Below are 18,092 nucleotides of genomic sequence, written 5' to 3'. Positions count from 1 at the left end.
ATTATTGTGTACTGCTCCGTATTTCAAATGAACCTTTGGGAAATTTATGTAAGAAATTTATCCCACAAATGTACAATCTTTAGTAATGCCTGTTTCCCCTTTTCCTTAAAAATGTAGCTTTAAAATGGGAGAGGGTGGTATTGTCATAAAATACCCTGAAGAATATTGCATTGGAGATAAGAACATATTGTTGTTTAAACTGAACTTTTTATTTTATTCAGGCCACCATTCTCTGAAATTATTATGGTATTTCTAGTAAGCTAGAAACTTAAGACAACATGATGAGACACAAAATTAAATATTTCCAGGAAAACAATCGAGCCAAAGTCAAGTGTATTTTACTACTTTGGAAAATTTCTAAACATATACTCAACTTTTAATACGCCTGTAAAGTAAGTAAACATAGTTTATTAGGAAAGCTAAATGATTGCATTATAAACTTAAATAACATATTCATCTTTAGTTATTTAACCAATCATCTAAATTTTTGTGGTAAAATAATCAGAGTTCTGCAGTCTGCTTAAAATGAAGTCTAATAAAAGTTGTATCACTTAATTCTTCCAGTCATGATGTTGGGTGGAGATTCCCCACCAGATATTGCCCAAACATTTCTGACATAATTAAAACTTAAAAAAGATGCAGTGTAAATGAAAATTTAAGATTCTCCATTGCTGCTGCGGTACTCAACATTTGTCTGTTCACCGTATGTTAAAATGTTATTACTATCATCTATTTTAGTATTTACACTGCTTTTTGATAATCATTTTTATTATAAAACCATGATTTAAAGTACATGCAAATTGCTATATGGTACTAATAAAAACTTAAAAGCTTTAAGTTAAACAAAAGCTTAATTAATAGTTATAGATTATTAGAAAAGAAAACAGTCTTGTATATTCTTACAGAGAAAATTTATTGGCAAGGCAAATACTTCATTCAGACAAGAAAGAGTCCAGGATTTTCTATCTTTGAATAAACTGCGGCCACAAGAAGCTGCTATGTTCTCCAGCAGCATGACTGTAGAATCCACTGGATCGGTTGTTACAGCCTTCCTCCTCAGCAGACTAGGTCAGAACTTTGGCCACGCCTCTCCTTTGGGCGTGTCTCCCCAGTTTTGATCTAGTCTTATGCTCGGCAGCACGTAATTGTTAAGGCTCCGTAGACAGATTAGTTTAAAAAAAGTAATTTGATTTAAATTGGCAATGTTAAATTCCGACTGGTAAATTGACTAAATTTAACAAACGGAGGCAGCCGGTGCCTGGCCTAGTGGCTTTGAGCTCCGGGCCTCCTGCTGATTCATTCCGCTTGATTCACGAGCATCTTTCTCTCATCGACCGGTCTCGGACTTCGAGATTCAGCCTGTTAGCTAACTCCGACAGTTCTCCATCAGGAGAGCTCTGGATTGCAACCGGTAACAACAGCGGCCAGCAGCCGCACAGCTAAGGGTGGAGAGTCCTTTTTTTGGCGGTCGGAGTTGATCAGAGGAGCCGTGCGGAATACACATTCCAGCTGCAAAAGCGATGCGGAAACGCAAGTGGCTCATTGGGTTCCCTTTGGCCCTGTCTGTTATTTCACTTGTCTGTCGCCCTTTTCGCTCCATTCTAGCCCTAATTTCCATCATCTGGGGAGTTTCTAATAAGGGGCGTGGGCACCATTTTGACCACGTGTTTCACTGGCGGTCACCATTTTGAGGGCATTTTCAACATCGGACGCCATTTTGGGTGTGTTTTACAGACGTCCGCCATCTTGGGTGGGTCTACCGGCACGGAGATCCCTATTTCTCCATTGAGTGAGGGGACATTAATAGTCCTTGCAGAAAGGATATCCGAGACACCCCTGGGATCTGACTTGTCAGCCCCATATGGGGGGGGGGGAATTAAGCTCAGCCAGTCACATTTACTGAGCAGTATTCCTTACTCTCAGCATATCCGTGTTCTTGCTGCACTGGCAATACTGATTTCCTGGAGAAGGAGCGAGAGGGAAGACCCTTTTATTTCCCAACTGTTCCAGTAGGGTGGCATTTGTCACCGGCCTGACAGGTGTCTTAGCGAAGCGCCTGACTGTCCGGCCATTGCGGTTGCACAGAGCGAGGATTGTGTTCTTTCCACCTCTGTCAACTGGTCTGCGTACTTGGGTTTTTCCCCCCACACCTCCAGGTATTTCCTACTCAGTATATCTGGTTCGCAATGGCAGACAGCGCCGTGCCTTCAGCTTCACAGGGCTCCGGAATGCCTCCCCCACAACAAAAGCGCAGATCCACTGAATCAGAGTCGGGGAAGAAAAAAGCCAAAACAAAACACATATCACAGAAGGAACCCTCCAAAACAGCTGAGCGAGAGGCCTCGAGGAGACATTTGGCATTGGAAAAACAGTTCTCTAAGGCCCAAAGACTCAGGTCCAATGAGGCTGAAATTGTTTCCCCCGCCCCATTGGATATCCATATACATGACCCCACATTTGTTCCTTCTCAGGAAATTCTAAGGTCTTGGTCTCCTCGGGGGGAAACTGAGCAGGTGGGTTCACCTCGCTCCTCATCCTCATCATCACCAGATCAGGTTCCGGCTGTGGCTGGCCCTAGTGGCAGGTCTCAGGAGGATATGTGGTCTGCTCAATTCTAGTCTTTCATGCAAAACGCATTCAATCAGTTTATGGCCTCCAAGGGACAACTGACCTTTCAACCTCCATCCCATTCAGGGATAGCTACTGTCTCCGCTACAGGCGTTTCAGAGACCTCTTCACAGCTGGGAGAGGCGGAGTCAGTTGACCTAGACATAGGTGATACACCTTTGTTGGAGGATGAGGAGGCTGCTCCTGAGCAGACTCCAACTTCAGGCCTCTTTGACCCTTCTCTCTTCAAATCTCTCTTGTTCAAGGCAATTACTACGGTTAACCTCACTTCGGTGCAGGAGGAGAAACCTTCTACCAGTCAGGAGCCTAACCCTCTGTTCGCGGAGAAGGTGGTGGAGAACAAGTATATTCCTTGCCCACAGGTTTTTCGCTTCTGTGGAAAAACAATGGTCTTCACTTGCAGCTCCGCCTGCCCCTAACAGTGTAGAAAAGAAATTGTTTAGCGTTTCTCCTTCATTTGTTTCACTCTTGGAGGTACCCACCGTTGATAGTCCTTTGATCTCTTTGTTTTCCACATCTGCTATTCCAGGGGACATGGCGGAGGCCCTGAAAGCGGAAGACAAGAAATTTGAATTCTCTCTCCATCGGGCACACCTGGCCTCGGCCTGGGCAGCCAAGGCTGCAACTTCTTCCTCCTTTTTCGCCAAGGCATGTATCGTGGCTTCGCGAGCTACAAGCCAGCATACCACCAGATCAGGTTAGAACACATCAAACACTGGCCAAGCTTGTGGCCGCGTCACAATACATGGCTGATGCTTCCCTACATTCAACTAAGTATTCTGCAAGATCTATTGCAGCCACTGTTGCCTCGCGAAGGCTGCTATGGCTGAAACATTGGAAAACAGATTTGAAGGCCAAATGGCGCCTGTCCATGTCCAAATATAGCGGGACATTGTTGTTTGGATCTATCCTGGATACACACGTTAGTGAAGGCAAGGACAAGCGCAAGATTTTAGTCCATCCTTCCAAGAAACTGGACAGTAGACCACCACAGGAGCTCCGTAAACAAAGTTTCCGTCCCAGCAGCTCCTGGGAGTGGAGACAGCCCTTTCAACCAGGGCAATCCTGGGACTGGTCAAGAGGCTCGCGATCCTTCTACTCCAGACAGGATCGTTCCCAGGATCGCCAAAATATTGAAGCCAGAGGCCAATTCCAGTCTAAGTGTCCCTTCAGGGGATCTGGAGGCCGTCCTTACAGGCGGTCAAAGTGACGCCAGGGAGGGCTCTCCCATCGGGGGTCGTCTGCAAAGGTTCAGCGACGTCTGGGAACTGACCACCTCCGACGCTTGGGTAGTAGAGACCATCAAGTATGGTCTCCACTTTAGAGTTCTACTCTCCCCCACCGGACTGCTTCATAAGGTGTCCAATCTCCCGGAACACTACCAAAGCAAACTTTGGCCATATCTCATCTACTAGAAATCTGAGCCATAGAACCAGTACCAAGGAATCAAGAAGGAAAGGGGTTTTACTCCATTCTGTTCGTGGTTCCCAAGACCTCAGGAGGATGGAGGGCAATACTGGATTTAAAGGGACTAAATTATTTCGTAACCTACAGAAGGTTCAAAATGCAGTCCCTAAAATCCATATTGGCCAGCATCAGGAAGGGGGATTTCCTTTCTTCAATAGACCTCACGGAGGCGTATCTACATATTCCCATTCACCTGCAATATCGCAAGTTTCTCAGGTTTTGCTACGCGTACCGGCATTACCAGTACAGGGCCCTTCCCTTCGGTCTATCCTCAGCCCCAAGGGTCTTCACAAAAATATTAGCGGTAATAGTGGCCCATCTCAGGTTGATGCCGGTGCGCGTACAATTTTACCTGGACGACATTCTAGTTCAGTCCAGTTCGTTCCAGACAGCGCAGTTAGACATTCAGACCACAATACTCACTCTTCAGAATCACGGGTTCTCTGTGAATTTCAAGAAGAGTCACACGACTCCCACAAGGAGACTTCAACACCTGGGGGCAATAATAGATTCGACACTTTGCAAGGTATATCTCTCTCTCTCAGGAGCGTCGGACCAGCATCAGGAAACTAGTTCATCGGGTTCAGAAGGACAAGAGGGTGCCTCTGGCATAGCTGTCAAAGCTCCTGGGAAAGACGGTCTCTTGCTTGGGTATCGTTCCGTGGGCCAGACTCCACTCCAGGCTCCTACAATGGTTCTTACTTCCCTATCAGAGACAGAACCTTAGTTCCTCCAACAGGAGGGTCACAGTCCCACATCACACCTTACTGTCTCTGCTTTGGTGGACATCATCCGCGATGACCAAGGGAACTATATTCAGAGAGCCTACCCAGATCACCCTCACAATAGACACGAGTCTGTTCGGTTGGGGAGCCCACCTGAGGACCCCTCTGGCCCAGGGGCAGTGGTCACGACTGGATCTTGCCAACATCAATTGGCTCAAACTCCGGGCAGTACACCTAGCGCTCCTTCAATTCTCCCCTCTAGTAAAGGGGAAGCATGTCCTCGTCCTGACGGACAACGTGGCAGCAAAGGCTCACGTCAACAAAGAAGGAGGAACCCGGTCCTGGGAACTGATGTGAGAAGCATTGGCTCTGGATCTTTGGGTGGAGTCAAATTTGGGTTCCATCAGAGCGGAGCATATTTCAGGGGAGGCAAATCGTCAAGCAGACTCCCTGAGCAGAGCCAAGGTGGACCATGCAGAATGGCGACTGGATCCAACTCTGTTCGAGGAGATCTCATTGAGGTTTGGGCGACCTCACCTGGACTTATTTGCCACCCCGACAAACACGCAGCTTCCCAGGTTCATATCAAGGTTTCCGACATGGGGAGCGGAGGGAACGGATGCCCTCCAATGTCGGTGGCCGGCGCAGCTCCTGTACGCCTTTCCGCCACTTCCTCTGTTACCAGCAACCATATGCAAACTGATTCTGGAAGGAGCAGAGGTAGTCTTGATTGCTCCACATTGGCCAAGGCATCTGTGGTTTGCCAACCTTGTGGATCTTTCGATCTCACCTCCGTGGAGAATCCCTCTGGACCGAGTGGTCCTCAGTCAGGGCAACCTCCTATATCCCGACCCGCAGTGGCTCCAGCTAGCCACTTGGCACTTGAGCAGGAAGGTTTAGCCAGGCAGTCGTATTCGTCTGGGGTGATCTTGATGATACAAGCATCGAGGCGCCCTTCGACGAATAGGATCTATGACGCCACTTGGAAGAGATTCTGCAAGTGGTGTTTTATACAAAAGTTGGAACCACTTTCGGTCACTGTTCCAAATATTCTTGATTATCTGTTGGAAGGTTTGAATAAGGGTTTGTCATCTAGCACTATCCGTAGACAACTAGCGGCCCTGTCAATGGTTCTTTCCTGCAATAATTCCAGTCCCTTGTCGCAACATCCGGCGATCAGTGCCTTTCTAAAGGGAGCGGTTAACACCAGACCTCCCGTGGTACATCGTTATCCATCTTGGGACTTAACCAAGGTGTTGCAGGCTTTGATATCACCTCTGTTTGAACCTCTCAGTTCATGCTCTCTCCAATTCCTGTCCTTAAAGATGGCCTTTCTGGTGGCTATTACCTCAGCTAGAAGGATTTCGGAATTAGCCACGCTAATTTGTGCACCTTTTTCGAGGACAGGGTGGTCCTTAGACTGGATCCCTCATTCGTTCCAAAGGTTAACACTATCTTTCACAGGTCTCAGGAATTAATCCTTCCCAATTTCTGTCCCAATCCCACACACAGGTTGGAACGACAGTGGCATAAGTTAGATGTACACAGGGCTCTGTGTTACTGTGTGAAGCATATTTCATCCTTACGTAAGTCGGAGTCCCTATTTGTATCTTTCCAACCTTCGGCCATAGGGAAGAAGGTTTCTTCTTCAACCTTAGGTAGGTGGATTAGGGCATGTATAACTCGAGCCTACTCTTCTCAGTCACTTCCTGTCCCTTCGCATGTTACGACTCATTCGACACGAAGTGCTGCCGCGTCGGCTGCATGGTCCACGCAGGCTTCAGTGGTCTTCTCCTTCGGCATTCGTCAGACATTACCGGGTAGATGCCTTCGCAGCGGCTGATGCTGCATTTGGCAGGCGTGTACTTCAACAGGTCATTTCTTCTCAGGGTTCGCAAGCCTAGACTCTCCCTCCCGAGGGGACATGAGCAGCTTTGGTATGTCCTATCCAGTAGATTCTACAGTCATCCTGCTGGAGAAGGGGCGTTGTCTTACCTGAACGCCTTTTCTCAGCAGGATGATGTAGAATCCACACCCTCCCATGTAGGTAGTCTAGGCAGGTGTTATGACAGATGGAGCCATTGTGTTGAATTCGTCAGAGCTGCTTCGCCTCGTCAAAACTGGGGAGACATGCCCAAAGGAGAGGCGTAGCCAAAGTTCTGACCTAGTCTGCTGAGCAGGAAGGCTGTAACAATCCATCCAGTGGATTCTACATCATCCTGCTCAGAAAAGGCGTTCAGGTAAGACAACGCCCCTTTTAATAATTTCACAATCTACTGGAAAGTATGCAATATACTAATCAAACGCTGCGATCTGAAGATGTCTTAATAAATAGGATCAACTAGGCTAAATATTATTTGAACAGGACTTCCACTGATAAATGGAAATCTTTGTTTAAATACAGTATAATAAAAGATTTCTAGACAAATCTTTTACAAAGTGAAGGAAAACTTTCATATTCTCCATTTAATCATCCATAAATTGAATTGAGAAGATTCTTCAGGCAACTGTAGAAATTAATTACAGCATTAGGAAAAACATCTCCCAAAATATGATGCTGGAGAAAGTGTATAACCAACTTAAGTATATAGGCACAATATTTGACAATGATATGGGAATAAGTGAAGTTTAATCAGCAGAGTATCTCTAAAATAGTGTCATCTATCAGGATTTAGAAAGTTTACAACATTGGCCCTATGGAATTATATTCCCACGAGATTTGGATTATCCCAACTCGGTTGGCTTTCCAAAAGACCTTGACAAGTTGTTTTTCTCCCAAGTACTGAGCCAATGCTGGATAAGCTCATTCTGAAATGACTTTTAATTGGAATCATTGGGATTTGGCCTTAATTAATCTCTACTGTGAAGGATTTTTTAAAATGTTTTTAGCCATGTATAAGCTGCCCAGAATTGCAAATTGGGCAGCCACACAAATCATTTAAATAAATAGTAAATAAATATGGACATTTAAGTCTTATTATCTTTTCCTCCTAAGATAGGGGTCATGGGGACTTAATCTAGTAAGTTTCATCTCTTGGGGTTCTTGTGTATTTTTATATTTTTTATTTTTAGAAATTAAAAAAAAATATTTTTTCCTGTGTAGGGACTGCAGTGGAAGTTATATATTTTACATTTAGTGCACAGGAAGAATATAAATATTTCTTCATAAATTAAAAGAAAACAGCAAAAAAAAAAAAAAAAAATTAAAAAGACATTTTTAGGTTTGTCAGCTTAAAGGTAAACATGGGACCCAACTAAATCTCCCCAGGAAAAAAATTCCCTAGCCATGTAAATAAATTGCATCACACCATTAATAGTCTACCCTGACTTTAAAAGAGTGCAGCATGTTTAAATGGATCTCGTAACTTATTATTTCAGCCTAAGCACTGTCAATTCAGCATGTTAGTCCTGTTGAATACATGTAATTGCTGACAGAGAATTTCCTTTCTAGAAATACAGCTTAACCTTCAAAGGTTTTTCAGTTCAAAATTATTTTATCAGATGTTTGTTACATATGTTTTATATTGCTAAAGGGAATTCTTTTATAAACGGAGGTTTTCTGTTTTTTGTAGTTTAAACGGGTTCAAGTTATTGTTTGTTATCATTCTGAGAGCACAATCCAGATCAAATAATACTTTGCTGAGCAGACAGGATAATGCAATAGATAAATAGGATGATACAACAGCAGGAACAGATTGAGGATTTTTAATATATTAGCTCCATTTTATACTGAAATAATGGTAAAAAAACCTGCTTTACGTTTTTTCATAATCATGACTCGTTTTCCTTATTCCTTTTACACCTTCCAAATTTACAGTATAATAGCAAAAACACTGAGGCAAATGAGGAGCAAAAATAATTCTTAACATTCGTAGCTCACTTCTACTATACAATGTTTCTCCACTAGTCGGTGCTTGGTTTACAATGCGACACACCATCAATCTCATCAACAGCTGATTAGACCAAGTTATTCCCAGTGCTGGAACAACAGTCCTGGCTGAGCAGCTGAAACACAAAGCCTGTAATTACAAAATATTCTAGCAATTTGAGCTAGGGGAAGCAAGCTTGTTTTTTAGATTGGTTTCTTGGGCTAGCTACTAGGCTCATAGAAAACCTGCAGCAGTTTTATTGCATTTGCAATAAAAGAAATCTTACTAAACACAGAGGAAATAAATAGTATTCGTTTAACTATTACATTTAAATTCCATTGTTAAATCTATTTTTTGTTGTTCCAGAAGTGTGCAGCCCCCCCCCAGCCAAAATTTACATAATCCTAGGACAGATGAATTAATAATATGGTTTGATCTAAGGTAATTTTGCTGAGCTCTTTAAAGATTATTGCACTAGTCTTTTCACGTTTATAAGAGAGATCCATCCTAGCAAATGTTATACCATATTAGATGCTTCAGAATCACATTAAGGTAATATGATCCATTGCATCATATTAATCAGTGAACACATGCTCTCTGTTATAAACTTATTTTAACTAAGAAGAAAGTTCTGTTGGGTAGAGGTGTAGTTGGTCACAGCCTCACTCTTCACAGCCTCACTCTTCAATGAAACAGAATCCATTTAAAATCAGGTGTTTTCACCTTGTGTTTGGGACTAGCCATAGAATCCAATAGCAGTTCTTCCTTACAGCATTCCAACTCAAAATGAGTTATTCTAGGTAGGGTTAGAAGAACCCAATATCAGCGTATATACACTACCGCACACATACAACATATATGAGATGTGTATTTAGATTCACTTTGTGTGTATATATGTGCGCATGTGTGCATACATGTGTTTGCTGAATTTCTTTTTCCACTCACCTTTGAGTATTCCAAACAGCATCTTCCTTCTCATTCATTGCATCAGTTACCTAGATTACAAAAAAGAAATCAAGAAAAATGCACATTCAACACTTTGTCAGAATATAATAATGGGAAAGAAATGATTTTACATCAAATAAAATACTTTGGCTAGACCAGAGTTAATTAGCCAATCCTAATTCTGGTGATCCACAGGAACAATAGCGTTTACTTGGAGAAATTTCATTGTTAACTATTACTTTCATTTAAGTGTTTAAATCAAGGTCCAGTTAAATATTAAAAACCAGTTAGGTGCACATAGCTCTCCTGAAATTAGTGGGATGTTGCTTAGGCTAAGCAAACTCAACTATCTTACCTGATTAATGCATACGATGGGGGTCTGGAACCTGCAGCTTAATCTATGAAGTTTTGCCCCAAATCTCTGTAAATATTTAGCTTTCAGGAGAGAATCTGTAGCACTGAATTCACATCTGAATAAGGCAGCAATGGAGTCAATAATGACTAGCCGCACCATGCCTCTTGAGAGCAGCAAGCTAAGTCTCTTAGTAATGCACTCATGGAAAGTGTCCTGTAATAAGGAAATACAGCAGGATGTTTGTCAAGAACAGCACCGTTGTAAAAAAAAACTGTGCTGGAGTGGATGCACAGTAATTATTGCAATAGCTAGAGTAATTCTTATTCCAAGCTTTTGTATTTGTTTGCAATGCCAGCAAACAGAAAACTGTATACTCAAATCAAGTAGTTTTACTGAGTCAGGAAGCTGAGTGAGAATTAACAGCAATGTTGCAAATCTATGCACATTATCTTGAGACTAAGTCCCAATTAACCCTTCTGAATATATAATAGGATTACATTAAGATTTTTACAACAGGGTTATTGGTCCTTATTCTAAAACAATATCTTGCTAGAATATCCTTTTTCTATGCTTGGAAATACGATTATTCAAGACTTCTTTCTGCCAAAGCGGGCTAGCATTTTCTAAACAGTGATATCTTTCCAGGGTTTCACAGTCCCCTGGACATGGGTCCTGCCTAATGTTTCCATCAGCAATGAAATAAATACTAACAGGAAAGGGTTAATTGTGGCCAGCACAAATTGATTTAACTCTTCCAAAAAAATTACCCCACTCCAAGTTGAAATATATCCTACTAACTGTATAGCTCTGCTGCATTATTAACCGGTGCAATCCATAAGCCATTTGTAAGGTGGTATAGAATTAATATGTTTTCCTCTGCACAATTTTTATTGTATGTTCCTGATGGAACATCAAACTGGGAAGTAGCGAAGTATAGCTGACACACATTCCAGTGAAAAACAAAATGCGGGAGAAATGCACTGGAAAGCAAGTTCTTGTCAATAATTTATTCATTTTCCCTTCTGGCTACTGTTCTAGTAAGCTGAAACAACCTCCATCCCCAATGACCCATTCCTTATTAATATTTAGGAATGTGGCTAAAATGGAGTTATTCAAAAGCACTTTTAATGTTTATATGTTGTCATTGGGAAATGCTATGTCAATATCATCCTGGATACATTATCCTGTAATTTTTATTCTATACTTTATTATCTGTTTTTATGCTGTACACTGCCAGGAAGAGCAACAAAGATGATTAGGGGACTGGAGGCTAAAACATATAAGGAACGGTTGCCAGAATTGGGTATGTCTAGTTTAACGAAGAGAAGGACAAGGGGGGACATGATAGCAGTATTCCAATATCTCAGGGGCTGCCATAAAGAAGAGGGAATTAAGCTATTTTCCAAAGCACCTGAAGGCAGGACAAGAAGCAACGGGTGGAAACTAATCAAGGAAAGAAGCAACCTAGAACTAAGGAGAAACTTCCTGACAGTGAGAACAATTAATCAGTGGAACAGCCTGCCTCCAGAAGCAGTAAATGCTCCAACACTGAAAGTTTTTAAGAAGAGACTGGACAGCCATTTGTCCGAAATGGTGTAGGGTTTCCTGCCTGAGCAGGGGGTTGGACTAGATTACCTCCAAGGTCCCTTCCAACTTTACTACTATTACTATATGGAGTATCAATACATAAAATAAATATGGAGGAGCGATCAAAAAGGGGGTTTAAAAAAGGTGCATTTACAAAGGCTGATGCGTAGTTATGAAAGCTTTAGGAAACACTCGGGAAAAAATATTATTTACTGACCTTGTATTTGTGGTAAATGCCTAACTTATTTTTTTTAAATGTCTTTTTCATTTCTCTCCAATTTTTTAGCAGCATTTAGGAGGCATTTGTATTTTCTTCTGTTTAAAAAAGTAATGTGTTCCATGTGTGCACATTTTTTCACCCAGACTAATCAGGGTATGTACAACTGCATTGCCCATCTGTTTGTGTCAGATATCTAATTAGGATAGATACATGGGTGTTGCCTCTGAATATAAATTTCTGTTCTTCCTTCATACTATATGTTTGACTTTCAATATTTGTGTGCATCAAAAAGCTCAGGCCAGGCAACAAGCATGCTGCCCTGGGTTATGTGATCAAGAAAGAAGGGAGGGGCTTAGAATAGAGGAGTGGCAGCATACTGAACCATTAGCCATCTGCCCCTCCCAAATGGATGCATGGGGGGGGGTTTCTTTGCAGCCCCTGGCTATTTTCTAAATCAATATTTTTTTAATTTCTTTTTTTCAGCTTCTTCCACCACATCAAATATGGTTATATTACGTTCTGTTTAAGAGAATTATTCTGCTGACAGACAGATAGCCATCATTTTGAGCCCTTTTAGGAAATGACTTTCTAATCTGCCATTGGGTTGGAAAGAACAAAAGGAAAGCATTTGACTACATTTTTCTCTTGGGCATTCCATTTTTGTTTTCCTTTCCTTAAAAAAAATTAAAAATAATGTTAAGCAAAAGGTATCCTGCGGAATTCCAGTGTATTTTCTCATAAAGACAACACTGAATATGCCAGAGGAAAAGCAAGCAAATAATTAAGCCAGATCAATTTCTCTTTAAAAACGGTATAATGCAATGCCTAGTTGGAAAGATTTTCTATGCCTGCAGCATAATAACCAAATGCTAATCAATTTCCCTCTCTGCCAATTTTGAACCAGCAAATGAAGTCTCCTCTGTGCTTGATTCCCTTTCTAGTTCAATTTGTCCTCATTGAGGGCAGCGATGCCACACCTTTGTCTCCAGAGTACAAGTTGGTGGATGCCCGCAGACTGGTTTGATCACAGTCTCTGAGCTTGACTGCTGTCCACCATTTAATGGATAAACTATTCTAACATCAGAGGTATGCTGGAGAAAAAAAAATGTAAATTAACATTTAATCAGTGAGGCAGACTGTAACTTGCATTCTATGCCCCAAATTTAAATACAAGACAGTAATATCATTTAAGACTATATATATATTTATAAAAATAGGCAACCAATGATTCCGTGACTTGGGAGTTATTATTGATGGATTAAAATCTGCTTTTATTCACATTGATTTTTTTTAGTTTTCTATAGATAAGCAAGATGTGCAAGACGGTTGTGCAAGAAACCCGAAACAAGTTTGGTTTTTTTTTAGAAATCTTTATAATTCAGTTGACTTAGTGCCAAAAAAGTAAGCACATAACAGCACTACTTTAGCTTCTGAGAGTCCTTCAACTTAGCCAGCATAGTTTCATAGCCATGAAAACAAAAAGCTTACTTTTTTATTAAAAAATAGAAGAAAAATGAACACTCATTTTTCAGAAGTTCTATACTGCTTTTTACAGTATTGAAGTTCAAACCTGACCTGCTGAATGGGTTCTATAAGTTAAGATCTTTTTAATGACACCATTTTAAATGTTTTGCATAGTTTAATTAATGGATGTTCTATATGTGTTGTTTGCAGCCTTTTAGCTTCATACTGATAAAATTTGAGGAGGAAATAATCCTCTTTTTTCTGTAGAGATTTGCTGAGAAATGACATCTTTGGAAACAGTACTATAAAACTGATGTTAAGTGTGAGTAATTGTCATCTTGATTTACAAAATGCATATTCTATGTTGGAATGTAGCATCACAGCTCCTTTTCAACTGCATAGATTGAATTTAACATTTTGAAGCATTAACAGCCAGATAAAATACTCACCAAGTCTGCTGCATGTTCAACAAATATTCTGTTTCCGAATTTTATCTTCTGCATCACCTCAGATGGAACATCACTCCTCAATATGGGCAGCTGCTCAATCAATTGCTGCAGACGTTTATTAGGAAAAACATCTTCTGTGCAAATGTAAACTGCACCTGTAATGAAGGCCAAGCCATCTGAAATTACTGTTTTCTCTTTGTGGCAGTTGGCTGGAACACACACGCACACACACATACATGTACATGCTGGGAAGGGATAATAATTTCCTATTTTAAAAAAAATTACTTTATATGGCTACCCATTTTATAACTGCAACTGTGGGTGGCTAACAAAATAAAAATTCAGTAAAAGCAAAGTAATACTAATAGCAAAACCCACTATAAATAGATATACAGAATGTTTGTTGAGGACAACAACATGCAATATAGTGAAAACCATCTCACACACTGCCTTAACCTCATGACCCCAATGCCCAGGAAAACAGTCAAACAGCCATATTTTTAAGGTTATCTGAAATACCAGCAGTGTCTTGCTGGATCCTGGGAATTATGGTGTTCCAGATACCAGGCGCTGCAACTGAAAATGCCAATTTCCAAAGCTGCAGTGGATATTAGTACAGATATTCATCAACTTCAACAGTTCATTTAGTGACTACTTGAAGTTACAGTGGCATTGAAAAAGGTCACTTATGACTGTTTTTCACACAACCATTGCAGCAGTATCCCTGTGGTCATGTGATCAAAATTCAGACACTAGGCAACTGACTCATGACAATTGCAGTGTCCTGGGATCATGTAATCACCTTTTGCGACTTTATGACAAGCAAAGTCAATGGGGAAGGTCAAGGATGACTCAGCCTTTCATCCTTCTGGGGTTGGTAAAATGAGGACCCAGATTGTTGACGGCAATATGCAAATACTGCTTACATTGTACACTGCCCAGAGACTGCTGTAAAGCACTACAGGGCATTATATAGGTCTAAATGCTAGTAATCATAATGCAATAATATGCAACACTGCAGGGAGTGAAGAATTCTGCTCAAAATCATTACAAGAGTATCATGGTTCTGATAGATGAGACCAATTAAAGCAGAACTCCGAGGCCTGAGTTTTCCTCTAAGAACATGTTTATTGATTACAAAGTATCGGCATGGTCAAAATTGAAACCAAGACTAAAGTTCCCTCCCAAAAATAACAGTATTATAAAGTTAAACTTCCCACCCCATAAACTATGCAATCAATTCCACTTCCCAATCAAATTTTTGGTGGGCTTTCTAACATTAGGCTCAACCCCCAGTCTAACAAATAGAAATGACCTTGGTTCTCACGGGACAGAGAATTGTTTAGATTAACATAAAACTCCCCCTCTCTCTTCCCAATCTTGTGGCAACCGAAAAGGAGCAAGATGGCTTCAGCCAGGTTCATTGCAGAGTTGACAAAGAGATTAAAAGAGTATATTTCTTACCAGATTCTAGTCCACCATATGTGTATGGATACTGCACAGAAAGACATAGCTGCAAAGCAATCTGAGTCTTCCCAGCAGAACTTTCACCAGCAATTTCAGTAATTCCTGTACGGGGAATTCCACCTTGGAGCAAGCCATCTAGAACTGGGCAACCTAGACTCAGCTTCTGCCTTTGGGAAGAGCTCGGGGCTTTGTTTTGAAATAACTGGAGTGCTAAAACAATTTGACAAGAGGTTTACTTAATGTCACTTGTATGCCACTTTCAATGTAATTATCCTGAAATGGTTCACACAATAAAGATACGGAGGCTCTTAATCACAGCTGATTCAGAAATCCTCAGCAAGCATTCAGTTAAGACATCCAGCAAAAGCACAATGTTTTATTTCGGCAGCAGGAAAAGAATATAAGGTGGAAAGAGAAAGGGAATAAAAGAGATTATCAATTTTTTTTTATAAAAAAGGTGCCGTTACCATTTTATGACATAAACACATCAAATGTTATAGCATTTTAAAGGGTTCAATTAGATTTTAACAGAAGTCTGGAAGATCAAATCCCATTATATATTCAATTTATAGGTTTATAGTAGTGTAATTTTTTTTAAATTGATTGTTTAGAAAAAAGCTAATTGAAGACTTACCTGTAAAAACAGAATTTTTTCTCAAAGTACTAGAAATTGTTCTTAGTAGATATTGTACATCTGTCTTGGATAGCTTTGTTAACCTTTGCAAATCTGATCCCGAAAGATGAAAAATGTCTTTAATTGATGTTATATTTGCTGAAATAAGAAAATTGATTCTATAACCTACATAGACTTATTTGAAAAGTGGAAATATTACAGGGCATAGGCTAGTTATTATTTCATTCTCTTGCTCTAGAATCCTTTATCATATACCTAAGTATGTCCCATTCAACGCAATGCAATTTACTTTTAAATAGACATGAACAGCATGGCAACATAAATACAGAGGTTTGTTTTTATGCAAGCACTTTTTTCTAAAGCAAAACTGTGAAACTATAATTGTTCACTGTTGCTCAACTATTCAGAACATCCCTTACCACTGGCATTCATTCATTCATTTATATTTCACCTTTCTAAACAGCAGTTTAGAAATGGTAACTGGTAACTAGTTTAGCAATGAGAGCAAAGCTAAAAATTTCCCATCAATTATCAGCTATAGACACATTCACAGATATTTATTCAGAAGTGAGTCCAACATGGCCTGTTCTTAAAAAATTAAGATTGCAACCTTAGCTTCTTTTCAGATCTGGATATACCTAACCTCATCACAATCAGCATTTACCTACTTGCAATCATAGTCTGTAGAAATCCCTAGTCAAATGCAGCAAGACAAAGATTTTTTACACAATCAATATATAAAAATGATAGAGGGGTGGCATATAACATGAAAACAAGGATTTGTAGACAGTTAATGTACCTTTTTTAATAGCTGCAATCACTCTGGGGTTCATGTCAAACTTATCCCAGTCCATTTCTTCACAAATGCAGAGCCAAGCATAGAGGAAGAAAACTGAGTAAGATATAGCTTTAGAAGGATACTAACAGAAAGACTTGAAATAGTTTTTCACATTAGCCTTGCTCCCTGGTGTCAGTATTATTTTTCCAATTTTTCTTTAATGCTTTTATATTGCTAGTGTTATATACTGATTTGCAATTGCTAGACTCCTTGGCTTGTTTTAGTTACTTTCAGGTTATGTAGCATGTGAAAAAATATCAGGGGTGAAGAATGGTTCACACGTAATCTGCATGAGACAATGGTACTTAGGTGAAAAAATATAAGGATATATGAGATTGGCCAAAACATGTTGTGAAAGTGGATGCAAATGCTATTTTTACAATCATCACACAGAATAAGATACCATGAATAAGGGGCTTCCTTCCTCTATTCTTCTGGAACTCAAACAGCCTAACCCTGTGGTGGCGAACCTATGGCACACGTGCCACAGGTGGCATGCAGAGCCCTCTCTGTGGGCACACGCATCGTCATCCCAGTGCTAGGCCTTCATCTGGGTTTTATAAAACCTTTTTGCTCTAGGCCTCCGCTGCCATGTGCAAAAACAAAAAGGTGCAATCAACCAATCAATTTCAACTTCTTGTTGGAAAAAAAAGATCTTGCAAAGTTGGAATTGATTGATTGAACTTTTTAATCCCACCCAGTCTGCGGTTACCACCACAGCCACGCCCACCCAATGGGCCACGCCCACCCGGCACCCGACAATACATAAGTGGGTTTTGGGTTGCAGTTTGGGCTCTCCGTCTCTAAAAGGTTCACCATCACTGGACCCTAGCCTCCCTAGCTTCCACCTCTATAGATTAAAGTAAGAAATTTTAATAAATGAAAAAATTATTGAAATGAACTCTTTTGTTACCTATATTTACTTCTTCATAGGATCTTTATTTGCTATATAGTTCCACCCGAACACATTTGTGATTATAGACTCAAAATTGCACACTAGCCAGAAAAAAATGCTAATTTTGACAGCCAAACGAATTCTCAAAAACTGACAGTCGGACAAGTCACCCAACTCAAACTCCATCGAGAGAAAACTAGTAAGCAAGAGTTACTTTTAAATTATTCCCTACCTTCAATGAACGATCCCAGCCTTCGAAAAGAGAAAGGCACTAACAAGAATCATCCTAAACCGCGGAAAGCGTGGGCCAATCACAAAAAGCTGGAAAGAATTATTAACCAATCAGATGCCCCGCTCGTCATTAAGAACACAGCTTTTCTCAACTTCGCTGTCAATGTAAAGGGCGCATGCGGCATTATAACGCTAGTCTCTGCGCGCACGCGTGCGAGACTCCTCTCTCTTTTTCCCTCCCCTTTTCCTTTTCCTATTTGCCTTGAAGGGGATTGGTTGAGAAGTGTATATCAATGGGGAGGGGAGGTCGGCCCACTA

The 18,092-nt window shown here is 40.7% G+C and overlaps 1 protein-coding gene across 1 annotated transcript; it reads right to left on the bottom strand.

Annotated features, from left to right (window-relative positions):
- Positions 1–5,290: 5,290 nt before the first annotated feature.
- Positions 5,291–18,081, bottom strand: XRCC3 (X-ray repair cross complementing 3). The gene is made up of 8 exons (XM_039368949.1): positions 17,776–18,081; positions 16,610–16,666; positions 15,811–15,948; positions 15,174–15,386; positions 13,710–13,864; positions 9,990–10,202; positions 9,635–9,684; positions 5,291–8,825 (listed from the first exon to the last, which is right to left on the bottom strand). The coding sequence occupies exons 2-8, from the start codon at positions 16,662–16,664 to the stop codon at positions 8,576–8,578; spliced, it is 1,074 nt and encodes a 357-aa protein (XP_039224883.1). The 5' UTR covers positions 16,665–16,666; positions 17,776–18,081; the 3' UTR covers positions 5,291–8,575.
- Positions 18,082–18,092: the final 11 nt, after the last annotated feature.

Source organism: Crotalus tigris, unplaced genomic scaffold (assembly GCF_016545835.1).
Source record: "Crotalus tigris isolate CLP2741 ecotype Arizona unplaced genomic scaffold, ASM1654583v1 scf7180000020955.813331, whole genome shotgun sequence".
Classification (NCBI taxonomy): Eukaryota; Metazoa; Chordata; class Lepidosauria; order Squamata; family Viperidae; genus Crotalus; species Crotalus tigris.
This window is presented reverse-complemented; position numbering and strand designations above follow the sequence as displayed.